The 26,825-nt window shown below is 48.2% G+C and overlaps 2 protein-coding genes across 6 annotated transcripts; one reads left to right on the top strand and one right to left on the bottom strand.

Moving 5' to 3' along the window:
- Nucleotides 1-15,231, bottom strand: MRRF (mitochondrial ribosome recycling factor). 4 transcript variants are annotated; one of them, XM_075520114.1, is made up of 7 exons: nucleotides 15,097-15,231; nucleotides 13,751-13,950; nucleotides 13,146-13,301; nucleotides 11,788-11,906; nucleotides 8,785-8,876; nucleotides 2,771-2,930; nucleotides 1-1,220 (listed from the first exon to the last, which is right to left on the bottom strand). In XM_075520114.1, exons 2-7 carry the CDS (start codon nucleotides 13,923-13,925, stop codon nucleotides 1,143-1,145), a joined length of 780 nt encoding a protein of 259 aa, XP_075376229.1. In that variant the 5' UTR covers nucleotides 13,926-13,950; nucleotides 15,097-15,231; the 3' UTR covers nucleotides 1-1,142. The 4 variants fall into 4 exon arrangements, with proteins under 4 accessions (XP_075376229.1, XP_075376227.1, XP_075376225.1 ...); XM_075520112.1 differs by lacking the exon at nucleotides 15,097-15,231 and adding an exon at nucleotides 14,886-14,998; XM_075520110.1 differs by lacking the exon at nucleotides 15,097-15,231 and adding an exon at nucleotides 13,952-14,334 and having other exon boundaries at nucleotides 13,751-13,854.
- On the top strand, nucleotides 15,116-26,825 carry RBM18 (RNA binding motif protein 18). Of its 2 annotated transcripts, none has more exons than XM_075520115.1 (5): nucleotides 15,116-15,228; nucleotides 21,393-21,519; nucleotides 22,797-22,883; nucleotides 24,718-24,803; nucleotides 26,196-26,825. In XM_075520115.1, exons 1-5 carry the CDS (start codon nucleotides 15,116-15,118, stop codon nucleotides 26,353-26,355), a joined length of 573 nt encoding a protein of 190 aa, XP_075376230.1. In that variant the 3' UTR covers nucleotides 26,356-26,825. The 2 variants fall into 2 exon arrangements, with proteins under 2 accessions (XP_075376230.1, XP_075376231.1); XM_075520116.1 differs by lacking the exon at nucleotides 15,116-15,228 and adding an exon at nucleotides 20,114-20,282.

Below are 26,825 nucleotides of genomic sequence, written 5' to 3'. Positions count from 1 at the left end.
CCTGGGCTCACCATTTTCCTTTATTCATTTATCATGGTAAGCGCTTTGGCCAAAATACACAAAGCAGAGAAATTGTTGACATGTGGGGCCCTAGCAAAGAAAATCCTTCATCCTCCTCCCCCTCCCCACTGCACACAAACTAACTTTTTGGGAGTTGTTTATTTAAGGACTGCAGAGCACTCGGTGCTCTTTGAACCCAAATGCTTTGGGAGCGGGGCTGGCCACCACCTTCCCTCCTCTTGCCATCGCCTGAGGCTGCGGGGAGGCCGTTTGCTGCTGTCGGGAAGTACCTGCTGGTAGCGAGGTGAGCTGCGCGATGTGCTCAGTACCCTTCTGCTTCTACCTCCTCCACCCCCCAAAATGTGGTACTGGTGGCTCGCACCGGTGTGCCGTAATGGGTCAGGGAGGGCAGATGCTGGTTTTGGAAAGTTGCTGTGTTGGCTCCTGGTCTTCTCAGTCCTGGCTAAAACAGCCACGCCGACAGCACTGGTTTCAGTTCTCTATCCGCGAAGCCTAGGGAACAGCAAAGCCCATCTCCCCAGCCCACCCTGCACCAGTCACCAGTCGGTGTGGAGCTCCCTCGTGCCGTCCCAGTGGCCAAGCTGCAGGTAACTCTGCTGGCCACGGCAATGGGCAGAGACACGTGAACCCAAGGGGACGCACCAAGCAGGAACTGGCTGTCCCAAGGCTGCTCCTCCACATGTCATTTTGATTTTATTTTAAGCAAAAATAAATGCCGAAGTTCACAGCACGACAGCACGCGTTTCTCTTGTGCATGGTCCTTGCTTCTGCCAGGCTGCGAGGTGCTGGGATGCAAACGGGCTGGGGCGCAAGGCGAGCGGGGCAGCCTTTCCTCCTGCGCCTCGGTGTCTGGGTGGGAGCCCTTTCAGCAGCCCCCAGTCCTCCTTCCTGCTATTTTATTTTTAATCTTAGTTCGCCCAATTCTGTTGCCACCTGGATGAAGAAGAGCGAGGAGAGCTCCCCTTCCCTCCAGTACAATCCAAGGTGGGGAACTGGAGCAGCCAAAGCACAGAGCTGAGCTGCCCATCGCCCGAGGCTGCTGACTCTGGGCAGGGATGGCCACTGGGGTGCATGGCAGCCCGTTCTTGCTCGAGGGGGAAGTGTGTCCGTAGGGATGGTGCTTATCCAAGCAGCTCCTTGGTCTTCGCTGCCAGCAGCTTGTCCATCTCTGCTGCAGCACTGTCTGCCATTTGCTGGATCTGCGGCAACATAGCAAAAGTCTGAATCGCGTGTTAGGTGATGCCAGAGTTTAAAAGGAAAGGAATGACCGGATCACCTCCTGAAACAAAGTCTAAAGTCCTAACAAAACCCAGAATAGTGCTGGGGCTATAACTAGCTCTCCCGGGGAGCTCCCACCAGCCCTCAGGGATTCTGTGCCAGTGTTACATCTGCAGAGTGAGAATAGGGACGGGTCAAAGGCTCTGAAAAGAGATGCGCAACACAAACTCTTGGCTGAGGTTCATAAATGACTTGGTCAGGCGCTTATTTAACAGAGCGACTTCAGAGGAAGGCAGAGTTAGAGACCTGCTGGTGTCGGCACCAGAGAAGAGAGGGCATCTCATCGCCTCCTGCAACCTTTGCGCCGTTAGAACAAACGAGGTAACAGCAGGAGCACAGTACATGCTAGCGTACTGTAATGCTTAGTGCACGCTAAGAATTCACACATCAAGTAACAGATTTGTTTAATTCCTGTAAAAAGAAATAAACGGCTATTGTTAAAGCCCTGCCTAGGGATCAGGAATCCTGGTAACACAGGATGGACATAGCAAGCGTGTAAACAGGACCAAAATGTGCATGCGCTTATTTGAGCGAGTGCAGATAAGGGCTGGAGCACATCGGGGGGGGTTATGCGCTAGTTTTACAAGACTCATTAAGATGTACTCGCTCCCAAGGTCCAAGGTATATGACGATGACCTTTCCTCATGCTGAAAAATTTGGGTACAAGCAAAAATTAGACTTGAGACGCTACCTCTACAAATGCAGAAAACCATCTGTCTGCTCTGGGAGAACTGCTTCCCAACAGGATTCAGTTACAATAGCATGGCCATTTTTTCTCCTTGCACAAATGCTCTGTATATCAATGTTTATTTTTGTGAGCACACAGAGAACTGTCCCAAAGCATTTGCAATGTATCTAACTTTAGCTGTTAATAAACAAACAGCTAAAAAGTAATGGCCTGCCTTCAGAGGCATCAATTCAGCAAAACACTTAGGCCTGTGCCTGAGTTTATGCCCAAGTAATTGACTTTAGTGACATCTGCTCTTAGGGAATTAGGCATGTGCTTAAGTATTTTCCTGAGTTGGAGCCAAAAACTCCTAACAGAGATAATCTTGCTAGCCTTTTCATTAATAACAAACTGGAGCAATCCTCATTAACACCAGCTGTTTTGCAGTGGCCAGGCACTGAAAATGGTGGTAGAGCTATGGACGTGGGTCACTTTGCTCCCCAAGTTCAGCTGGGTTGTGCAACAACCCCTTGTAGTACGAAAGCTTTCAGGAAACATTTTTTTTTTTCTCCTGTGCCAGCTTGCAATAGGTCATATCATAAATTTGGCTTTGAGATTGAAGCCCCAATCTCACAAAGAAAAAGCAAATACAACAGCCATTGCCGACTCCAAAAATCCAGCCCAGGACCACCCATTCCCCAGTCAGGTTCTCAGCGCTGGAGATTTGTCAGCAAGGGCTGCGACAAACGCACCGCTGAGCTGTGAAACATCGTGATATGGCAGAAGGGAAAAAAAAAAAATTACCTGCTTTTCTAGCAGCCAGATAGTATCTTCAGACACTTTATTCTTGAACTTCTTTACCTGGTTGATGCTTTTGCTTCGCACCTTTCTCAGGGCCTCTTTGGACTTGTTGGTGGACTGCTTGGCAAGCTTGGCCAGGCTCTCCCTGTGCTCTCTCGTTACCCTAGCAGCGAGGGGAAAGAAAAAACACCAAAAGGAAAAACAGTGTCATGTGTAGCACAGCCAGATTTATTTTCTGCGATGGACTTCGGGTAAATGCAGCAATCCTCTCCGCTGCGGTACCCCTCCGGCTGGCCTAGGCAGAGCTGCCGTGCAGCACCGAGCCGGGCTGCGCAGGGACACCCAAAAGCTGCCTGCGTTAAGACAGAGCTCGCTCTGGGTGGAGGCCCTATGTCGCAAGGGCAGAGGGACTTAACAGCTTGGGGCGTGTTTTTATCCTGCTTTGATCCGCCTGAGCAAATCGGCCACCTCTGCGCATCATCGCCAGGGCAGTACACCCCAGTGAAGCAAGTCTTGAGCCTAGAACGGAAAGTTCCCAGCACAGCCCTAAGCCGAGGGACTTAACCTTACTTGTTTTACAGTTGTCGCTGCAGTGCCTGAAAGCCATGCTGAAATGTTCAGGCTTTCCTCTTTTCTGCTGCCAAAGCATCTGCGGGAAAGAGGGAAAATCCAGCTCCAGACCTGAGAGATGGAGCTGAAAAGTGTAATCCTGCAAAGCTGGGAGGAAACCTCCGTCCCTTCCTGAAACTCGGTATTGCCTCCCTGCAGCTGAAGAGCCTGAATTATATATCTGGAAGCTACAGAGCTTATGTTTTGCTCAACCTTATTCCAGCTCGTCATGACCAGGCTTTTCCACCAAGATGATGTGAATGCCCAGTTTGACAAGAGGATGATGCTAGACATGGCTAGCCACAGGTAACTCGGCTCAGGAGAACTTCAGCTCCACCTCCCCCCTGACGCGGGACCGGTTACTGCTGTGGTGCCACAAGAAAATCCTCAACTTTCCTTCCCAAACTAAAAACTGCAAGTGGTGAGAGAGTCTGGCCATCTGAGTAAGGCACAGGAACGGCTGACGTGTCACTTAGCTCTGGTAATGCTCCAGCACCTACAGCTGATCACTGTCAACATCAACTGCTAGTACTTAACAATAATATTTTAATTATTTTCATGGCTATTGAAGTTTCCAGACCGCCTTGAGAATGAAAAATCCCGGTGCGCTCACTGAGACTCGCTAGCAAGAGAGTGCCCGTCTGCTCGCAGAAGATATTGCAAAATAAACACTTCACAGGAGTATTTAGAAATGGGCTGCAACAGCCTGGGTCACCGAAATGCGGAGGCCAGGACTCTTCCTGCAGAGCTCAGGAAATGGGGTGGGGGCTCCCAGGGCAGCACCAGCTCTGCCCCGCACGGGTGTGCGTTACGGGGAGGCTGTCGAGGCACGCTCGGACCCTCAGCCCAGCAAGTCGCACGCACGCCGGTACCTTCCCTCAGCAGCCAGGTCGCTCGCGGCCGACGTCTGCAGAGGCGCTGGCCTCTCGCCAGTTGTCTTTATTTCACGGTGCAAGAGGGAATAGGCTTCCCAGAACCGCCTAGTAATTACAGGAATTTGGGATCGCTAGAAAAGCTGACAGACCTAGAGAGCAGCGACCCAGCTCCCGGCACCCGCGGTGCCCCCTCGCAGGCACGCTGCCCTCGCCCGGGACCACCCCGCAGGCAGCGGCTCGGCTCCCCCAGCCCGTCCCGCTCCCTGCTGACGGACAGCTGGAGGGAGATGGCCAGTGAATTCCACATGTGGCAAGAGGCTTCTGGTCGGCGCAGGCTTGAGCCTGGACCGAACGCTTAATTAGAAGTGAGCAGGGTTACTTGTGGTTTCCTCTGCATCCCAACATCGATGCCTTTAGGGCTTCTCGTGTTCGATTTCCCCAGCCAGAGGTCCCGCGGCACATGCGAAACCAGCAAAGCCGGCTCACAAACAGAGGTCTGGGTGAGGTCAGATTCTCAGGCAGCTTTTTGGGGGGGCGGGGAGTCAATCCTGGCTGCTAAACTTGGAGGAAGGAGCTGGAAATCTCTCCCGTCTCCTGCTGGGTGGCGAGGCGAGTTGGTCCGCAGCAGGGCTGCCTCAGCCGTGGGAGAGCGAGCTTGCCATCAGCTATTCGCCTCCTTGCTCCCGCTCAGCTTTTGCGAATTGTGCTGAGGGTATCACTCGCCTGCTTGGGGCTGCCGAGCCTTTAAGGAAATGTTTTTGTTTATGCAGCGCTGCCAGATTTCCTATGCTTCTTGGCACGGGGTCACAGCTTTCATGCCTCCTTGTCTGTCTTTATTAACACCAATTTCTTTTTATCACTGCACAGCGCTGTGGAGTTTCTCAGCGGGTTTTATGTTCCAGTCAGACTGTGTGTAAATTCTCAGCAATGCTACCAACAATGCCAGAAACAGACACTTTTTCAAGCAGATGCTGTTTCTGGTTAAGGAATCCATCAACATGAGCCAGGCCCACGGTTTCTAAGGACAGTTGTTTAATCCTGCCCCCAGATCTGAGACTTTTAAGCTGTTCTTAGATATGTTTTCTTTTCTGTCTAGTAACCATTGCCCCTATGCCCTCTTTAAAGACAAAAAAAGCGTGAAGTGAACCTGGGGAAGGGGTGCCAGAAGTGGGGAACGAGGCCAAGGTCCCCGCCTGTCGCCCCTTCCCCTCTCCCCTGGGGCAAAGCCGCCCTGCCCTGCAGCTCAAATCCTGCCGTTCCCCTGGGGACGGTCCTGGGGACGGTCCAGGATCAGGACAGAGCCTGGTGACTGACGTTCAGAAACACACGCTGCCCCACGGGTAACGTCCTCTTTTTCTGCTTCCACCAGCAACCACTGGTTTAAGCACTGCAACCCTTGGATGCTCCTCTCCCCGCGCACGGCCGGAGCAGACCCACAGCGAGCACGACGCAGGCCACGCCTCATCTCCAACGCGAGACTTTTATGTGGGTAAGAGTAATTTCTGTATCTCAAATGCTAGGAAATTCCTGTGAGCGAGAGGGATCAGTTAAAGGAAAGTAGGCTTAACTAGATACTCTGCATGCATAATTGCAGATAAACATAGGGTGCAACATATATTGCTCAACAAAAAGCATGCAAGAGACTTCTGATGATGAGCGATCCAGAGCAACGCAGCTCAAACAGCTCTGGTTTTTTTCAAATTAATTTTTTTGAGTCCTTTCTCCCCATAGTAGGTATCTTTGCATATTTCTTAAAGGGCAAAGGAAAAAAAGCTCACAATGAGTCATTAAACTTTCAAATGAGTCATCTGGCTTTCAGTAAAGCATGTGTAAAAATATTACTAATTTACAAACAATATCCAGTGTAACACAATGGGTCCAAAAAAGATGAATCTAAAAATGAGGCAATACCATAAAAGACACAAGGTCAGGTCAAATTCAGCCAAGAGATCAACCAATACAAATATTCCCATGGCTGGTTTTCTTTCTTTCCTTTTTTTCTTTTTAAACCCTCAGAGAATGCTTTTTATACAAATAAATATTGCCTATGCAGTGCTAGCAACACAAACAGGCGAATGCCTTAGGGAGCAGAGGGGATCCTAGCAGGAAGCAGAAGTAAACACGAAAGAAACGAGTGTATTTTTTCTGTTAAAACTGCAATGCAAAAACTAAACTAATAGAATAAATACTGAAAAGTAAACTCCATTTTAAAATGCTCAGCTGAAACACTCCCAAGCACTGGAGCGTAGCTGGAGCTGCATAAGGCAAAATATGACACGTGTGTCCGATGATAGGCCAGAATAAAAAGAGTTTTTAGTAACAGGCAAGGACAATTCAGGTTTGATCTTACTTTTACTGTGCCTCCCCTCGTGAAAGAACCAATTTCTGCAGAAACAATATTGTCTTTTCATTTCTGATTTGTTTGCTCATTTTGCACACCTGCCAGAATTTTGGCAATTTCGCTGCATCTGTCTGTCACGCATTCTTTCATAAACATCTTTAGAGCTGGGAAAATGAAAAACTTAATTTCAAAAAAGTAGTTCAGGGATATAATATTAAAGAGAGGCCTCCAGCAGAATTTGATTATTTCTGCCCCTCTTTGCAACAGAAGGTTTTAAAAGGTTGAAACCGTCTGCTTGTCCTTTTGATGAGCGGATGAAACTCTGAAAGACCCAGTCGTGTTACTAAAGAGGGGGTGAGAAAATGGGACTGGAGGTGCCCGCGAGGGCAGACCTGCAGGGCACGTCGTCTCCCAAGCCGAAAACTTCTTTACCTCGGGACTCCCTGGGCTGCCAACCAGCCAGGGAGAAAGCGGCCAGGAGCAGCAACCTTTACGCACCAGAGGAACAAGGGAGCACGCTCGGCAGATCTTCCCTGGGGAGAGAAGACTCATTGTCGCTCTGCAGCACCGCGAAAGATAGTGACAGGCCGTACACATTTGTTTAAAAAACAATATTTTTTTAAAGATTGGGATTTGCAGTTTTGGAGTTTCCTCCCCTGCAATTCATATTCAAGGATGACCCAAGTGCCCATTAACAATCAAACCACTGTGCAGCAACCCGGGAGCCTCAGCAATTATGAAGATAATGGTGCCCTCCTCCTCCTCTGCCTCCTCTCCTGAGGAATGGGGGAAGGGCAGGGAGCACGGGGAAAAGAAAATCAGCAAATAGAATGATAATGTCATTCCCTGTCACTGACAGCAACGGAAAGCTGCAATTAGACTTCTCTGATCAAAATGCTAGATAAAATTCCATAGAATTTTTAAAGTAGATCTAAAGCACAAGAAATACTTGGTTCGTCTTTACTGAGAAGTCACCTGCTTGTAAAACGCAGCGCACGTGCAAGGCGTTTGTGCGCGCAGGCAGCGTACGGAGCCGTCTTCACCCTTTGTGGGAGCTGTTCACAGCAGCCCAGCGCCGTGTAACGCCAGGGCGTGAGATCGTGTACATCTGCATCTGCCCAGGGTATTCGGACGGCTCCATCGCTGCAGGGGCTGAGCACCCACAGAACTCGTGGATTTTCCTTGCACCGCCCAAGCCCGGGCAGAGCAGCGCTGCTGCCCCCGTTACAGGCTGTGTCTACGCTAGCAAGACGTGCGGCACGGTATGAGCAGAGCTGCTGGGAGGTCTCGCTCCACACAAGGTCCAGCCTGGTCCCAGGGACCGAACACATGTGCGCAGCGGGGGAGCGCTCGGTGCGCTCCCAGAGGGTACCTCTCTATTTATTTAGTTCATCTGAAAGGAACCCCGTTCACAGGCAGAGACCCCGGCATGCTGCAGCCCAAAGCACACTAAACGGGCATCATCAAGATCGCTTCAAAAGCGCTCTCCTGACCCAAACCGAAGCACTGACGCGGTGGGACCTCCTGCCTCGTCCAAGGGCTGGGAGACACCTGTGATGGGTGAGGGACGCGATGCTCCGTCCTCGGCCGGGAGCAGCCTGCTTTTCTATCAGCCCTATACCAAAGTTTCCACACAGCCATCAGTTAGACAACGTGTATTACAGGAGAAGAGGGAGGGGATATTTTTTAGTCAAAGCTATCCATTTCCTCCTTCTTTCTTTCATCAGTTCCTTTTACTGTTCTCTACAGCAAGGTGCTATTCACCCCTAATACTACTGGTTCACTATTGTGTTACTGCTGCTCTGTGCTGGTGTAACTCAAGGAATTTACAGCAGGGCAGCAAAGAATCAGCCCCTGAATTAAGGCAATTCAGCTTCAAAGCCTTTGGCTGTCGCTTGCGAAGTGCTGCAGCCAGCTAGGACCAACTTTCCGCTGCAGGGGGAAGATAAAGAACAATAAGACCAACCACCAGACGCCAAAATGTGGTGGCTTAGAGCTCAGACACTTGGAAGAGCTTCCACCAGATGCTTTTAGGGCTCATATTTTTTTCTGAACCTGAAATACAGCTATTTGGAAAGCAGCTGCATCATGACATTACAGCAATCGTGCATGCTCACCCTCTGAAGGGCACTCACTGCAACCTATTGCGTTATCTTGCATGACAATGAACTCGGGCAGCCGTCAATACTCACTTAGGAATTGGCACCCGAATTATTGTCCCATCCACTTCTGGGTTCAGGTTCATGCCACTCTCCCTTATAGCCTTCGTAGCTGCAGCTGTGCTCTGTAAAACAGATCAAAAGGTAAAGGGAATTAGGAAATAATCATTCCCATATGCCAGAACTCTGTCAATAGTTGGCAATCCATCTCCACAGAACATGGAAACATTTACTTCTGTTACCAGTAAGATCAGGAAGTTACATTGGTGCGGAGAGCTTTGATCAAACCGAATGGGAAACTACGACCGCGCTCAGTATCAGGGTAGGGGGGCACGAAGGGGGGGAGAGGGGAAGGGAAGCAACAACAAAAGAAAACTGTTTTGCTTCTTTGAAACTATTTGAATGGTTTGAGGCAACGCAGAGTGAAACCGCAATAAATTCCCAAGGCATAGTCTGACTGTGGCGAAGGAGATGAAAGATTCTGAGCATTTAAAAATTCCAGTTGAATGTTTCCCACTAGAAATCACACAGTGCCAATTTAGAAACGTTAACTAACTTAACCACTTCAGCACTACAACCTAACCACATTACATCAGGGCAGTAGCAGTTGGCTGAGAAATAGCGCCCGTGCCCAGCTCTATGTTTATTTTACAGCTTATTACTTGGGATTAACTTCTCAAAACTCCACCCCCGCTGGCTGACACTCTGCTCTGCTTAAAAGGTGGGGTGTGCAGGTTTGCCCGGTAACTGCAAAGCGATTCAAAGGCTTCCCTCCCCATCCCAGGGCGCTGGTGCATCTTTACGGAGTGTCAGGCTTTACCGCTAAATCAGAGTTTTGCCGGCAGCTCCCGCAGTGCTCTGCCAGGTTGCTTCGTTCTTGACATTGACAATAACAAGACGGAGCAAGTCTGTATTCTTGTGGCACTCGCGTGGCGTTTCCTACAAGGCGCGTTGCTATTTCTGATACTCTTTCCCATCATTAACTTTAGCTCCAGGCTGCTGCAGTAGACTGTATTTATGAAGTTCAGCTTTTGTCAACTGAGGCACAAACTAAAGCTCTGCATATTTGTTTAGGTCTCTGACGTGTGACATCACTGAACGAAATGAATGCTCTGCTAGTGTTTTGTAAGACGTAACTGCTGTCCTCTAGAACGCAACAAGGGCAGAGAAAATGTAACCAAGATGATCTCAGCATATTAGGCATGTAAACGTGTTATTCTATGGACAGTGCTTGCTCTGTAGGAAGGAAATGCTCAGTAAAAGCTGTGTTGTTTAACATACGTATTGGAGGAGATAGAGGAAAGGGAAAATATTGCCCCCATCGTCTTGCAGCCCATGAAATAAATAGCCATGCTTCAAAAACATAGTATTGTTTGGTTTTATAACTCTTGGGCAAACAGAATTTGGCCCTGCAAGTCCTTTTCTATGATTATTTTCTTTCCCAGACTCTTCAGGCTTTTATATTTGCTTTTCAATGCCATGAAGTACTGACTATATGCTGTAAATAATGACATCACGTAAACGTGTCTGTAATGGCTTTAAAGAGTTCAGTCTACCCATGGAACAGTTATGGTATAAAACTGCATTGAGAGAAATAGTTCTAGCTCTAGTTCAAATGAAAAATGGTCCTTTGGCTTAGAAAGCAAACGTAGGCAATGGTATATAGCGTGATATTTAATTTCTCACATGCCCATTTCTCAGCCTGAGCTCCCGCCCAGCTGGACACGGGCTAAGTCATGGAGTGACTTCCCCGGCCCTCTCAGCTCCGGCACTCTGAGGGACCTCGGTGCACTCACTGATGAGGGGCCTTCATTCTTCAAAGCCATTATATGTGCTGGATACACTTTAAGAAACACTTAGGCATCAAGTGCCTTACACTAACCTCCTCTGAGACTTTGCTGACTTAATTAATTGGGGAAAGCCTTTGCAAAATAAATAGAGATAAGCTTTGGCAAACCTCCAGACCTGGAGCGGGATGAATAGCTAACCTTGTGCTCGTTACCGCTCCTATCTGCACGGCTGCCCGGCTCTATCTGTGTGAGCCCGCTGCAGGGGACCAACAGTGCTTGGTCCTGAGGTGGGATTCAGATTTGCTGCTTCATTTAGGGGCAAGTCTAACTAAGGCTCCTGCAGAAAAATTAAGGGAACTCAGCTCTCACAGAGGATAGGTCAAAGCACCTAATTCGGGTTCTGACCTGCAGGCGCTGCCAAGGGAGGAGCTCGCTAACCTCAGCAGTGCCCGAGTCAGGCCCTGCGACAGCACTTAGCATAGGTCCAGCCTAGTCCTACCAGGGAGGCTTTGCAGAAGCTCGTAGGCTACGTCAGCAGCTTCTTCCATGAGCTCTCAGGGGGCGTCACCAGCCCTGGTGATAAGTAAGCAAGTTTTAGAGGAGTTTGATGGTGTCCCCAGCACAAAGACAGACTATTCCAACTACACATCTGGTTCTGTGCATGGCCGCATCTTCATGAGGAACTGAAATGACGTAAATACAACGGGGCAGATGCAGCATCGCTTCCACGCGTGTAATTCAGGTGAACCAAAGGAGAGCGTGTGTGCGCTCAAGACTACTGGGTGCCGTAAAAGCACAGGAAATAGGGAGACCTGGCAGGGTACAGCTAACGCAGGCACCTGGTCTGTGACACACGCAGCGCCACTTTTCAACCAAGCTCTTGCCGATCCAACTGACGGGAAACCAGTCCCCAAAGCAAACCCCTCATACTGTGGCATTTATTGGATACGACCCTGAGAGCAATCGCAGCCTGACGGGCAGCGTGTAACTCTCGTCTGACCCTGTGCCGCTGCACGTGAGACGCTACGTGCGCCAGGCAGGGCTGGAGAGTCTCTTGCCCCGTGCAGTCGGCAGCAAAATACCGCTGCTGTTTTGTGTCAGCCGCGAGCGACGCGCAGCCCAGCCAGAGCTCTCACCCCTGCTAGGTTTGACTGATTTTGCCTAAACGTTCCTTTGCTCGGCATCAACCTGTCTGTTCCCGTGGTAATTATCTCCCCTCGCAATGCCTTTGGTAATGTGTCCTTACCTCTGGAAAATTGGTCATGTTCACTATAATGAGCTGCGGTGACTTCTGTAATATCTGCCCCAGCTGGTTCAGCGGAAACTTCCCATCTTTTGTCGTCACGATTATGTGATCAAGGACCCCTCAAAAGAACCCAACACAGGGGAGTTTCAGTACGATACAGCAATTCACAGCGATGCTGAAGAAAAACGCGTACGCAGTGTCCCGTTTCCCTTCTGGTATGCAAAATATAGATGTTACAAAAGAAAAAAACCCACGTCTATTCAGACTTCTGGTGCTGTTTGTGTTCATGCATCCCCTGTGGTATTTGCAAGCTAAATATTTCAATGCTACTCTAAAGCACAAAAACGTGAAAACAAAACTCTTGTTTGTTTTTGTTACTAGAATAGAAAAACTAAGCAAGATTGCTAAGAATTAAAAGGAAATAATTATTTTTTAATTCTTAGAACTTAAAGAAAATCAAAATGCTGTTATAAAAATCAAGACAACTATTGTCTTTAACTTAGCAGTGCTCTCTTAAACCCCTCATTTTTTTTTCCAAGTCCCAAGAGAAGGTGTTGTACACTGCCTAATTTAAAGTATTCAGTTTCTCCCTGAGCTACTTTTAATCTGCTCTCTAGTTTCTGCTGCAAAATGTTAACAGGCCAAAAGGCACATGGGACAAGAGGTACTTTATCAGTGCAATTAAAAAAAATACCTATGGTTAAAATAAATAGTTAAGAGACTGAGCTACGCTTTCCAACTCCATTAAAGACTGAAGTGCCCTTGCCAGAGCTGGGGTGGTGAATGATTCAAATTTGGTCATTGTTTAATGTTAAATTTTATCCCTGAAACTTGATACTACTTACAAATATGTATGTTCAGAGTGTTACAGTAACTGTAGCTTAGTCAAATATATTCACATTTCTTCCTAAAACACAAAATTCACTAAGCGAACAAGGCTTGTAAAGGTCACTAACCACAAAGACGCACAGCAAAAAAAGTTTGTATATGCCAGACACCAGCCTGATGGCAATTTCCAAAAGGCTAATTTAATGGCAATTGGATTTTTCCTGCCCTACTGCACCATTAGCTGACAACCTGCTTCTTCATCACATCTGCAAACAGTTCAGTTAGACACTTTTGACATCTCCCACTTACAAGAGCTATTTCCAGGAAGCTATTAACAAAAATGGATTCTTCCTGGTCAAGCTCAGGGTGAAGAAAGCCTTTAGTTGGGGACGTCAAGGTTGTAGTAATTGGGTGCCCAGTGAATAACTCAATAAAAAGAAAATCAATCTTGAAAAAATCAGAGTTCTCTGTTACTGGGCCTGGTATCCTTATTTACAGGCAATAGAGTACCATACAAGAAAGTTACCAACCTGGTGAGGTTCTAACACTGAGATTTCTGCTGAAATCTTCTTTCAGAGCTTCTACCACTGCCTGCATGTCTTCATTGGTTTCCTCCAAATTGATAATATCCTCAACTAGGGCAGCACTGATGTTCACTCTGGCTTGACTCTGCCCTTTACCTTTAGCTGCAGATTACACATAAAATTAATTTCTATTTCTGACAACAGTTAGTTGTTGCATTAGAAAGTAGAAAGAAGACATTAAAACCCCTTGTTAGATTCAGAACTAAGATAAAGCGAAGTAACTCTATTTTTTAATGAGTAAATAGCCCAGCACTTGAGCACACAAGCCAAACTGTTTTTGTAGGTCACGCTGTGTGCACTGACCCCAGCCTGGACTGTGACGATTGCTGCCTACTGCCCCAGCGCAGCAGCAGCTCCGTGCGGAACCTCTCCCCCGGGAAGGGCTAAGGTTTCCTGTACACCGCAACACCATCAGGCAAACCAGCTCCTCCAGAGCTGTGTTCTGCCTAAGTCACATCAATACCGGTACACAAGACAAAAGGGAGAAGAGAAGAAATTCTGGCAACATACTGAGGGGTTGCAAACACTAGGAAAAAGGCTGCCGCCTTTACCTTTTTTGGTAGCTAGCTGTCTGGTCAGCTGCTTCTGATGGACGCGCTGCCTGCAGCCATCCAGGAGCAGGGCTGGGCAGCCTGCAGGAGCCTGCGGCAGCCCCCGTACCATAGCGACCGAAGAACGATAAAGCAAGGAAGGCAGATGACGGAAGCATCTTAGTGCCATAGCCATCGTTTACAGCTCTTCTCTAACTCACCTGGAAAAGAGAAAAGGCAGGTGGTGCACTCGGCATGCTAAAAAGAAACAAGACTCGGGTCTCAGTTGTACCTCTCAGTGCGAGGTGACGGTTCAGCAGCGTGGGCGGCGGGCCTGGGCATACTGCAGTGACCAACGGGTACATTCAGTGGAAGGGGCTCGGTGGCAGCCAGCCCACGCCCACGTTATCCGGGTGGCCTCTGCGCGTCCAGAGGGGCTCGGGCCCGGACGTAGCAGACAAAAGCCACGTCTGCTAAGCAGGAACAGCTCGTCAAAGTACCTGGTGTTTGCACGTCAGCTGAGTAGAAACTTTAATTTCTGTCACACGAGGTTTGAGGCCCCAAACCCCCCGAATTCACAGGATTTATTTCAGCCTGGGCTGTTCGGGGCTCTGCTGTGCTCAGAGCTACAGAAACACAGACGGAAAAGCGGGTCCCTTCCGGACAAGGCCGCGATGCCCGCGGCAGCCGGGAAGCTGCCGTTGACGGCCACCGGAGGGACCGGGCCGTCCCTACGCTCCCGGCCGCAGGCTCCCCTCCGCCGCTCCGGGGGCATCCAGCCCCGTGATCGGGCACGACGGCTGCCCCCGAGCCCCCCGAGCCCGGCGGCGGGGACCCCGCGGGGATCCCGGCCCCCCCCGAGCCCCGCCCGCCCCGCGCCCACGGGGCCCCGGCCCCGCCACACGTGCGCACAGGCCCCGCCCCCACGCGATGCCCCGCCCCTTTATCCGACCCCCGCCCCTGTACGAGGCCCCGCCCCCACTGCCCCCCTCTCCTCAGGACGCGCCGGCCCCGCCCCGCCCGCGCGCCCCCGGTGCCCCGCGGAGGGCCGGGCTGCCCCGCCCGCCGGGCCGGGCCGGGCCGGGCACCGGGGGCGGCGGAGGGGAGGGGAAGAGGAAGGGGGAGGGGGGGAGCGGGCGCCCGCCGCCTCGCTCACCGTCGCGCAGCCCCGCGCGTTCCAGCGGCGTCATCAGGCCGCGCCGCGCCCTTACGTCACAAAGCGGCGCCAAGGGCGGGGTGAGGCCTGCGCGAAGACGGAGCGGCCGCGGCCTGCGCGGTCCCGCAGTGTCATGGTGAGTGCGGCCCCGGCCCGGCCTGTCCCCCGGCCCGGCCTGTGCCCCGGCTCGCGTCCCCCGCCCCGCTCTCACTGGTGCCCTCCGCAGAGCCATGGAGCCGGGGCGCCAGACGCTGCCGCTGGAGAACGCCTCCATCCTCTCCGAGGGCGCCCTGCAGGACGGGCACCGCCTCTGGATCGGCAACCTCGACCCCAAGATCACCGAGTGAGTGACTGCGGGCGCGGCACCGCGGCACCGCCGGCCCTCCCGGTACCCCCCGTCAGCGGCCCCGCCTCCCCCGGCCCCCCGGGGCGCCGCCTCCCTCCTGCTACCCCGCCCCCAGCAGCGGCACCGCCCCGCCGTTACCCCGTCCGTGGGGCCGTCTCCCCCCCCCCCCCATCAGCGGTGCTGCCCCCCGCCCCCAGCAGCGCAGCACCCCCGGACAGTGACAGGTCTCCCCACCCCGATCCCCGCTCCGCGGCCGCTGGCCTTCCTGCCCGCTCCCTCCCCGGCCTGGCTGCCCCCGAGGGCCCGGCGTCAGGTCGGAGCGCTGCCCGCTCTCCGGTCCCCGGTGCCGCGGCCTCGCCCGGGTGTGGGACGGGTGACAGTTTGGGGGACCCGCGCTGGGGGTGCCCCCGTGCCCAGGAGGGCAGCGCAGGCCGCTGTAGCACAGCCAGCTCTTGCCGCTGCCCCGCAGCGAGGGGTGATGGCCGCCCACTCGAGCAGATTTGCCAGCTGGTCCCAGCTCCCACGGCAGCGAGTGGGTGGCCCCGTGTCTGCTCGGTGCTGCTACCTGGCAGTGGCTGGCCTGAAGTGTGCGTGGGAGGGTGTCTGTGTGGGGTGTCTGTGTGGGGTGTCTCCAGGGCTGCGCTGGCCCCACGGACCAAGGGGCTCAGAGGCAGGCGCTTAACCCCCGCATACAGCGATCCTCTGAGTCACCACTCGGGCTGGAAGCCCAGGGGTTGAAAACATCTTTGTTTCCTAGACTATGGAAATGTTAGAATTTTAGGTTTGAGACTTCCAGGGTGACCAAGGGTCTTGTTTTGTTGTTTTGCTGGTGTCAGCAGTGGGATGTAGGTTGAACAGAGGAGAGTTACTCGAGTAACTGAGTGGTGATGAGGTAGGGTGCGGTGTGACTGGCTGCTTGTGGTGGGTAAGTGCATAAATCAAACACGTGCGTGTATGCATTTTGTGTTTTCTCCAGACTACAGATAATTATTTTCTGAGCAAACATAATATTTGAACAGCTAAATTGTCAAGGAAATATGACTTGCTGTCCAATACTTGGATAGTGCGCTGAGAAATCGGTAGGTTGTATTTAAAAAAAAAAAACAAAACCAAAAAACAACCAACCAAAACAATTTGGGCTTTATATGCTTATAAGAAACAAGCATTTTTGATTAACTATTGTATATGCCTGTCATGGAATACTTTTTCTTCTTGCTTCTTTTTGTGTGTGTGCAGGTGCTAGGTTTTTATTCTAAATGTGGTTCATCGTAGCAGAGCAGTTTTCTAATAGCCTCTAAATGGAATCATTAATGCATTGTGCTTTTCTGCCATTCAGCTTTGGGTGGTTTCTGCATTAATTACCATTTTTATCCCACAGCTATGTCACTCTGGTTTGTCCACATTCACTGACCACGTAAAATTAGATATAGGAGTTCTTGAACATGTTGCTTGCTGGGTCCTTAAAGATTCAGGAAACTGGGTTAGTGTGAGGGGAAGAATAGTGGGTGTTTGTAAATGCATTAGATCCTTCACTTCCCAGGGTGATCGTTAGTGGTGTTTTTAAAGACCCTTTCAGTCTAGGTTGTTCTTCTGAATCTAGGCCAGATAAGTAATAGCTTTATATGGCAAAATTTACTGTTTTAATACCTTGGGTGAAATGAGTTTTGTGTGTCTTAGTCAGGTTCTTATATGGGCAGGCTGTTGCTTTTTGAATAACCTATTGCAGCAGCGTGAATTCAGCAGTCTGGGCGTGCGGCACGGCTGCCCTGGTACCCTCGCTGCTGAGGGTCTAGAGCAGTATCACGGCTGGGGACAAGGGGCTTCGTTCTCCAGTGTCATCAAACCTAGAGTGGTTCAGTGCTACTAAATGTTTAAAGTTTGCCCAGTGATGAGTGAGAGTGCTTGTGGCTTACTTCAGGCTTTATAATTCTGTGTATTGCTTTTGGTTTTACTTTAAAAATGGCTGTTCTCTCCTGCAAACTATATTGTAGTCTGTTTCCTTGTGAATAAAAAAAAAAAGGGGGTTCCTTTTAACACATTGTCAGTGTAAAGAGAAAGAGTGCGGTTCTGTGTCAGGTCAGTAAGTTTCTATAAATCATCTTGACCCTTACTTTCTTATCCTAAGGGCTTACATCTTTGCTCATAGTTGCTCATCTGAATGATCCCTATTGAGGTTATTAATCACATGACTAAAAACATACACCTGAAAACTAAATAGCTGTTTCTTCATTTGCTGCTTTTATCTGCTTTTTAAAGGGTTGCCCCTGCAATTTTTATGTTAGATTTGTTTAAGACGGAGTAAAGTTGATTGAGTTGTTAGCAGGGTTAATAACGGGCTGTGACTTTCTTGAGCAGAAATGAGTTCAGAAAGTCTTGAATTAATCCAAGACTTCCATTTAGAGAGCAACCTATAGCTGCAATCAAGCGCTAGGGAGTTAATAGGTAACGTACACATTTGAGCACAAGCTGCAGTAATAGGAATTTATAAATGTAGGGCTGCCTACAAATTACAGCCTGCCAGCTGATGGCTTATAGGAGGTTATTGCACATACCGAGTAACTGTGACTCAAACGGGAGTCTCAAAGGATCTTGAACACTGACATACCCTACATACTGGGGTATGGTGGGTCTTCTGGTGGGCATTCCTCCTTACCAGTAAGGTTTGCTTGGGTGACTTCTCTTCTTTTATCCAGCATCCTTAGAGGATTGTTCTTCCTGTGGAAGAACATTAGGAGTATTAGAAGTCTGCTGAGTGTATTCTTAGCAGCTGGAAGGAGGTGAGCTGCCACCGTAGGACCACGCAGCTGTTCATGACGTAGGACATCATCTCCAGGCACTTCTGATGCTGAACGATCCCTGCTGTGGGGCCTGCCGTGGCACTGCACGAGGAGGGCAGCAGGTGGCTGGTTCTGGATTTGGTATCACTGAGCAAGGAAGCCATGGAGTTCCCTCACCATCACTATGAGCATTGCCTGGTGCAGCATTTGTCCCCCAGCTGCACAAGGGGGTAGGAGATGTGCTGTGGCACAACCGTTTATTCACATCACCTCTCAGTGCTCCCATCCTGCGGGGGACAAAACCCATACTTTAGTTATGTCTCCTGTGTGGCAGCAGAGTAGGACTGCCTCCTCTGCCCATTCCTGTTCGTAAAGCCTTTTGAGATTTTTAAACTTTTTGCCTGTCCAAAATGGTGCATTTCCAGCTCTACAGCCACACATACATATTATCTAGTTTCCAGTAGCCTTTGAATGACCATTCATTTTCTGCGGGTATGAAATAGTGGGTGTTAAACTTCCTTGGCTGTTCTGCCGCTTGTCTAGGATCCCATCTTGATGACTCTCACCTAGAAAACAATGTGTGCGTATGTTGTTGTTACAGACTCCTACCGACTCCCAGTGGGGCAAAATTCTTCGCAATAATAGGTTTTGCATGTGGCCCGGTACCTTTGCGGTATCCTTGGGACAGCATTGTTCAGAGGAAGCCTTGCCTGTGTTTGAATAGCGCTCGGGGTGCCAGGAGGAAGAGTGGAGGAAAAGGAAATGGGGGAGCTGCTGGTTTGTCTCGCATTCACATCAGATGACAGGACGTGGAAATTGAGGTTGGCTGCAGTGATCTGTACAGCACGATGGGGCCACATCTGTGCGAATAACTTCCATGCTCTGGGTAACCCACGTCGTTGCCATAGTAAAGCTTTTTACATGTTCTCACTTTTTTTTTTAAGGCTTCAGGTTTTCCGTGACAGGTCTTCCTTCAGTACTGAAGTCCTCTTGGCTTGGAGAACTACTTGTCAAGTTACTGTTAATGCCCTCACTATATTAACAATAACAAATCATAATCACAGCCTGAACCTTTTAGTTATACAAGACTTCAGTCCTGAGCTGTTCCATGGAGAGTAGGTGACCTGCAGTTGTAAAAACTGCGTGCGTGGTTGGAAAATAGTGTTTGCATCATCTACGATCTAAAGATTCTAAATAAAATGGATTACCTAGGTTGCTTCTAGACTCTTAATGAAATTTGTTTTAAAGGAACAACTACCACTTTTCTGCTAAGAAAGTGTTATTTGAATGCAGAGGTTCTCGGAAGAAAAACACACAAAGTGTTCCCTTTAGCAGGGTAGCTGCAGGGGCTTTGTTGTTGCTAAACAGAATGCAACGAGAATCATCGTTGCCCTTCCACTGCCTCTGTAATTGCCAAAAGGGGAATAGCATTCTAGTGGTAAGGGCTTTATTTTCATACTGCTGAAATTAGGAGTGCTTTTTGTAACAATATGTTTACAGAAACAAACCTGAGGTGTGTTTACGTATTTTGGAGGCTCTGAAAGTTCAGCAAGTGGGGTTTTATGTACATCACATGGCTCCAAAGTTAGTGTTTTTACTTGTACATCTGTGACTGCTTGTTGGTAGCTTGAGGTGTAATGGTGAAACTCGGCTACTGTGTAACCAGCGCCCTTTTTTTTTCCTGCTCTTGCTTTTCTGTCTCCCTTGCCTTCTGGGCAGAGACTGAGGGTTCATAGGCCTCTTGGAAGACCACAGTGCTTCATCTGTATTCCAAAGGATGTAGGAAGCCTTCCATAATCAATTACAATGTGTTTATTCCCCTGGGAGATAACTTGGCCCTTCTGCACTGCTCATCTGAACACTTGCTGCACCTTCACCTCTTTAAAAGTGCATATCCTGAATGTCCACCGTGACCCATCCTGTGAGATGACTCACATTCCTGGAACTTTCTTGCCTGGCTCCTGAAGCTTAACAAAGGACTATGGCCCTTTTCAAACATCCTATCAGGCTTTATTAGGAAAAATGTTGTCTGCCCTTCCCATTTGCACTGTCTCTAAAGTTGCCTGATGCATCTGGCCATCTTGGGCCACTACTAGTCATTTGTGTCTGGACATGCAAGGTTTCATCCAATGCCTGGTGGTCCATGGGCACGTTGAGTTATCCTGGTAGGCTTTCAGAGTGTTACTGAATAAAGTGAGTGTTATCTTGCAAGCTGAAAACTGGGCTTAGACTACGTGGCTTGCTAATGAACGCTGTACAGCTGATCAGGAGAAGGTGAGTCCTGACTAAGAGGCCCTTATTAAACCCTTAGACAATTCTGAAACTCTAGGGATGGGGTCAGGCAGTGAAATAGTAACGGGTGTCATTTTCCTTCTAGGTCAGCTAGTGGTGTTAAACACTTTGATCCCAGGGAACCAAAAAAAGCAGCAAAGAACTTTCAGGATTAGGTGTGGCCTGTGCAACAAATGTGCTCTTAATTTTAAGTTGCTCAGTGCACTAGATACTAAGCAGACGGATTTACTCTGGCTTTTCCCAGTTTTATTGAAAGCAGCATACTCCCCACTGGATGGCAGGAAGATGATTGGCTAAATAAGTGTCTGACTTTCGTGTGCGTGTCGCTGAAAAGCTGTCTGAGCCAGAAGCACTGGCAGATTTGGCCTGGATGATGCTGAGGTCTGTCTGGTGCCTTTTTTGCCTGGTGTACTGTCAATGCCTGGTTGCAGTTTGTCTTCTGTCTTCCTGCTTCCCCAGCTCTGCCAGGCAAGTCAGAGAGTGGCTGCATTTCTGTATGATCTGGCCCTGTCCTTCTCAGTGCACTGATGCTGCTTGGCACAGGGAAGGGATGAGACTAGCAGTGCTTGTACAGGGAGAGGGAGGGCAGCAAGAATAGCAGGGATCCAGAGGGACGCAGGGTGCTCTGGACTATGGGCTAGGACTGCTTGCGCAGGGAGAGGGAACACAGGGGATGGAGCTTCGGGCCGTCACATCAGGGCTAGGGGGGGGGGACACAAGGTTTATGCTTCAAAGTAGGTGTGATTTAGAGAGGCAGGAGGCAAAGCCCTTCTAGACTCCTAGCAAAACATTGCATAATTGTCCAAAAGCCAACTATTAATAGACCTTCTGCATGCCCTTCAGCTGGCACCGCTGGGAGGGAAGCTTTGTGCCTTGGGGCTTTAGAGCAGTCACTGATAATGCAGCTCAGAGCTATGGATGCTGAAGGGACCTGTACAGGGCACCCACCTCTGTGGATATTTGGGAATACATGTATGACACAGCTGAACTGCTTATGTAACTGACTGTGATACATGTGTGTGTGTCAGGGGGTTCCTCTCTATCATTTTCAGAGTCGTGAAAGGTTTCATAAATGTCTTCTCTCCCCTTCAGATACCACCTCCTCAAACTCCTTCAGAAGTTTGGCAAAGTAAAGCAATTTGACTTTCTGTTTCACAAGTCTGGTGCTCTGGAGGGGCAGCCGAGGGGTTACTGTTTTGTGAACTTTGAAACCAAACAGGTATGTTGCTTTTATCTAAAATTCTGATTTAAATGACTGGCTTCTTTCCCCATCTGTGTGTGGTTTTGGTTTGGTTTGGTTTTTTTTTTTTTTAATGTCAGTGTAAAGCTAAAACAGGAAGGGATAAGTTAAATACCTTGTCTGCACAAACCCACAGACTCTAACAGCCCCACTCTGTGACAGCCACTCTGTGACTGCTCCTGGAAGTAGCAATAGTGATTTCCTTTCTCCTGTGCTGTCTTTTCCTGCGTCCTGCTTTCTAATGCTAATCGGAAGGCGCTAGTTCTTTGGTCCACTTTTGTAGCGAGCTCCTGGAGTTGTATGGTGGAGATGCTGCGATCCACACAGAGCCTTGGATCAGCCTGCCAGACCACCTGAAATCCAGAACTGCTCTGAAGTCATCCCAGTTTTTCTTTGGCTTCATGAACGCACAAACACCAACTCTTGCGATGCTGCCAGATGTACGACATGACAAATCTGCAGCATCCTGGAGTGAACTGCCCCTGGCTGTCCATTTGGGGCTTTAGCTCTTGTTACAAATCAAAATTTCAAGTCATGCTCCCCTGTAACATCAGAGCTGTAGTTATGTTGCCACAATTCTGCTAGAATTGTTCAAAAGTTGTGAAGAACAGTATGTTTGGAGATTGCTTGTTGTTGTATGCCCTCCTCTTTTTGCTGTGCAATTGCTGGTAGGGATGTCAGAAGATTCCTGACACGGTGCGTTAGCTCTAGAAGCTATGCTGGAATGACTGTTCATGGCAAGGTGGAACGGCACTGCAACGTGAACTTTCAACTGCTGTGAATCAAGTTTTGTAGGAGTGTCCTGAAGCTGAGATTCCACTGCTGAGCCTAGATCAGGACCGAGTGCATAATTCCCCCAGTGCGCATGAGCAGGACCTGCAATAAGCATAGATAGGTGTTAATGAGACACATGTAATCACTGTAATGAGTCACAGTATTTTCTAGAGAAATTCCTGTAGATGCTGTTCCAGTGGCCTCTGCATTTGGTATTTTCGAACTCCTGATCTTTTTCCCCATTTCCTCCCCCAAAACAAGTGAAAGAATCACCCTTATTGCTTTATAAAAGTCTGGTTACTCAGATGAATGTTGGCATCTTCCAAAGATATTCCTGAATTGGGATACAATGGGATAAACTTTACTTGCCATCAGTTAGCTGTACTTACAGAAGACTGATTTACAAAGAAAAAAGGCTCTTTACATCTGAGTCGGTTTTGACTAAAGGCTTGGTTTGTTTATTGAACTGTCTTCCTGTGCAGGAAGCAGAAAAGGCGATCCAGTGTCTCAATGGGAAGCTGGCCCTTTCCAAGAAATTGGTGGTGCGGTGGGCACATGCACAAGTCAAGGTAAGGTGCTTGGTGTAAATAAGAACTGCTTTTAGTTTGCAAAATCAAAGAAATTTAATATTAAGGAACAATTCTTATCAAGATAATTTCAGTCACTTCTAGGAAATAACTCTGATAGAAACAGTATTAACAATCTGCTGCTTCTCCTGCCTACCCAAACTGTGCTGGATTAGCTGTGAGTAAGAATAGGCCATTTAACCTGATGTTCTTTGTAAGGGAGTTCCTGATCAGAGCGATATGAACAGATTACTTCTATAAATGTCCACACTTTAACTTTTCCCAAACTTAACAAGTGATTGGCTGAAAGTTGGTATCCTTCCCTTCGTGGTTTTGCTCCCTTTTTGGATAGGAGATGCATGGACATTCCCAATTACCAAGTACTTTGTTGCTTTGTTCCACTTCTGAAAGCACTTATATGGTAGCAGCCCTAATTACTTTTGACTTTAAAGCAACTTATTTCACATCTAAGCTAAATATCCTTTTATGGCTTGCTCTGTTGCACAAAACATCAAGTTTTTAATACTAACTTAGGCAGTACCTTATAGAACATCCTCTTTCACATTTTTTTAAATTCTTGTCTTGTTTCTCCTGCAGTTATTTACTATCTGGTATTTGATAAAGCAATTTATTTTGAGTAACTTTCTTTGCAGATAAATGGATTTGAGGGGAGGCGGGGGGGGAGCTTCTTGTTGCTATTTTCCTTTGGGTAGCTTGCTTTTAGCATGTGTTGATTATCCTACAAGCAGCTTTCTACCCTTTCTCTTATCAAATATACTAGTGTATCTGTTTTGGATGCTAAAAAAAACCCAAACCAGGTATCTTCGTTAGAGGAGACCATGTTGTTTTAATTATTGGCTTCAAGGGCTCCAGGTCAGCACATCCAAGCTTGTGTAAATGCAGTCTCCATTTTCTTTAGCTCCGTAGCTATTAGAGTGCCACATGCTTCCGGATGCCTGAAGAATGATCAGGCCATAAAAGGAGTTTCAGCCAGAGGAGTGAGTGTCTGCTCAGCTGGGAGTTCAGCAGGGTAGCTCAGTGCTTGGCAGTCCGGGGTATGGTGAAGAACATGCATAAATAATCAGTTCAGTTTGCATGGCATATTCTAATCTGTGAATGGAAAGATTTAACAACACAAAACTTTGGCTTATTGTAACAAGTGTTTATTTTAGACAATACCAGCACCGTGCTAAGTAGTTTTAGGATGAGCGGCCAAGGCTTACCAGACACTGTCAGTTTGAGCAGCTCTGCTGAAAAACAAACCTGACTTTGTGCCAAGCGAAATAAGGAAGCAGAACACTGTGAATAGTTCAGGAGGCCTGTTGCCCACAGAGATGACAGACTCACAAGCTGCTTTTTACAGAAAGGAGGTGGTTCCTAACTGGTCTTTTTTTTCCTTTTTTTTTTTTTTTCTTTTTTTCTCTCTTTTCTCCCAGCACTGCATGATTTTGTGCAGTCGTGTGCTTGGGTTACCTTCTGACTCTGCACAACGTCTGTATAAAGAGCATAGCAATCCAGTACAGTAGTTACCTTAAAATTTACTATCTTTACTTCATGCCTTACATAGAGGGGAACAAGAAGTGATACGGCAGGGTAAGGTTTAAGGATCCATAGTACTGAACGCTTATGTGCATTGTATCAGAGTCTACGTTCCATATTGGTACTAAACAAATATTATGGTTGGGATTTGTTTCAGTGTTTGGCCACCAAAATCATTCCTAGCAAAAGCTTTACAAAATCTGAGGTGATGTTAATACAACTTCAAAGTGTATCTGTGGGCAAATGTTCCTTTGTTCGTAATTCCAGCTGACTTTAATCCTTGGTCTCTTGTTTGCAGAGATATGATCACAATAAAAATGAGAAGATCCTTCCAATCAGTCTGGAGCCATCTTCCAGCACGGAGCCGCCCCAGTCAAACCTAAGGTAGGAGATGGGGTGGGGAGAGATGGGGAGGTTGGAGAGAGGTGACCAAACTGTGGGAGTGGCAGGGAACTAACTTCTTCAATAAGATCTGGAGTTGTCGGCATTATCTTTGTGCTAAAAATATAACATGGCAGAAAAGCTGTTTTTAGAAGGGCAGCATGCTGCAGAGTAACTCATTTGATGTGGGACACTTCAGACTTGAAGATAATTTTCTAACATACGAAATTACTAAGGCAGTAGGAAGGAAAAGAGGAGAAGAATTGGGAATGTGTAACACTCCAGCTCCTTTGGCCAGAATGTGCTTTGCACTTCATATGAATTTCAGTGAGAGGTTTTCTATTGTACTAATTTGATTAAGCAAAATGCTTATGAGCAAGTATTTCTACTATAGTGGCAAAAGGCTAAAACAAAATCACGGGTAGTACCTCACATAAAACTTAATTTTATTTTTTTCCCCCAACATTAGGGCTGGTAGGTCTTCTCTGTGGGATGTCGTTAAATTCTCTAACCTCCCTGTTTACCTAAAGCATGTAGTGCTGCTTCGCTAATTCACAGTTTGGGTTGAAAGGCTATGTGATTTTCCTCTGTGTTCTGTCAGTGGAACCCTATAAGGACCCAGGACTGGGGATAATGAATTTGCCTACAGATAAAATGAGCTTGGAATTCAGAAGTAACATGCGAGGAAGTAATGAGCAGAGAGGCTTGAGTCATGCGATTGTTAGCTACATCAGTGGCACGAAGGAGTTGTTTTAGTGAGGATGGATGCTGCAAGAAGCCACAGCAGAGAAGGGAACATTCCTTGGTCCATACCCAATGGAGGACAGCGAATAACAAAAGTCCTAGGAATTTGGGGTGTAACCTAGGATAGCTTCTCCCTTTGGGATAAACCCTGCTAATGCTGAAATAATGTTTCTTCCTGACCTAATTAGAGTCTGGGGTTTTCCCATCCCGAGCGGTCTTGTAGCTGGGAGGAAGTCTGGCTTTCATTTCTCTGCTGTTTCCAGCAGCCTTGTCTGAGCTGTGCTCTGCTGCACATGCTCAGACCTCTTTAAATGACATCATTTTACATGAAGTAGGAAGCCTTGTTGTGTACTTGTCTCGCTCAGTGTCCTCAAGAAAGTGCTGAGTAGGTGCAAGGACCGTTATTTTGTGGTGCTGTGATATATCTTGGAGGAGCAAATCCGTGCTGAGGATTGAAATGAAACAGCGTGGGCTTTAAGCAGTAGATTCCTGCCTCCCAACTTCACGCTGCTTGTGAATGCAGCGATGGGGGCTGCCTAGCCCCTCCTCGTGTGACTAAGTATTCGCATGTCAACAAAATCTCTGGATTGCTGTAGTCTGATTCCATGCTAAGATGAAGCTCAATTTCTCCTTTGCTTTTCCTCTTTCCAGTGTCAGTGCAAAAATAAAGGCCATTGAAGCCAAGCTGAAAATGATGGCAGAAAATCCAGATGCAGAATACCCCGCAGCACCTGTTTATTCTTACTTCAAACCACCGGATAAGAAAAGGACTACTCCTTATTCCAGAGCTGCCTGGAAATCTAGAAGATGATGCTTATGAATGGATAAGGGTAGCGAGAAACACTGCTTTGTATACCTGGAGTCCTCCGATGCTTTTGTACTTTGTAGAGTGAGAAGGATACTGCCACCCGAGCACACCACCGCTGTACGTGGCACAGTGTTTTGTAACACCTGAGGTGGTCTGCTGAATACTCCTTACTGCCAGTGCAGCTTCACAGCTGAACGCTGTTCAGAAAAGTAGGTTCCCTTCAAAGCCTCTGATGAACACGCAGACAACCTCTCGTTAGTGTGCATTCATTAGCAAGATTAGAAACAGTAACCAGTGTATGGAGTAAAGCACATCCAAAAATACTCCATTTAACTGATTACTTTTTAAAGTATTTTTGAACAAAAAGTATTCCGATTCGTGTTTTTAATGGAGGGGAAGCACTTGGTTTTGATTAACGTTCTGTAGTTACCATGGAAAACTTTTTCATCTCAATAAAATTCATTTTAAATAGA

The sequence above is a fragment of the Mycteria americana genome, chromosome 17, assembly GCF_035582795.1.
Source record: "Mycteria americana isolate JAX WOST 10 ecotype Jacksonville Zoo and Gardens chromosome 17, USCA_MyAme_1.0, whole genome shotgun sequence".
Taxonomy (NCBI): Eukaryota; Metazoa; Chordata; class Aves; order Ciconiiformes; family Ciconiidae; genus Mycteria; species Mycteria americana.
The sequence above is the reverse complement of the archived record's forward strand: the minus strand, read 5'-3'. Positions and strand labels throughout refer to the sequence as shown.

Coding starts and splice junctions, on each gene's coding strand:
- MRRF (XM_075520110.1), bottom strand. CDS start 14,094: ATGTACCCGTTGGTCACTGCAGTATGCCCAGGCCCGCCGCCCACGCTG. Junction 11,907..13,145: donor CAGTGTTAGAACCTCACCAG/GTTGGTAACTTT, acceptor GGTTCTTTTGAG/GGGTCCTTGATCACATAATC. Junction 8,877..11,787: donor ACATGACCAATTTTCCAGAG/GTAAGGACACAT, acceptor TCTGTTTTACAG/AGCACAGCTGCAGCTACGAA.
- RBM18 (XM_075520115.1), top strand. CDS start 15,116: ATGGAGCCGGGGCGCCAGACGCTGCCGCTGGAGAACGCCTCCATCCTC. Junction 15,229..21,392: donor CTCGACCCCAAGATCACCGA/GTGAGTGACTGC, acceptor TCTCCCCTTCAG/ATACCACCTCCTCAAACTCC. Junction 22,884..24,717: donor GGGCACATGCACAAGTCAAG/GTAAGGTGCTTG, acceptor TCTTGTTTGCAG/AGATATGATCACAATAAAAA.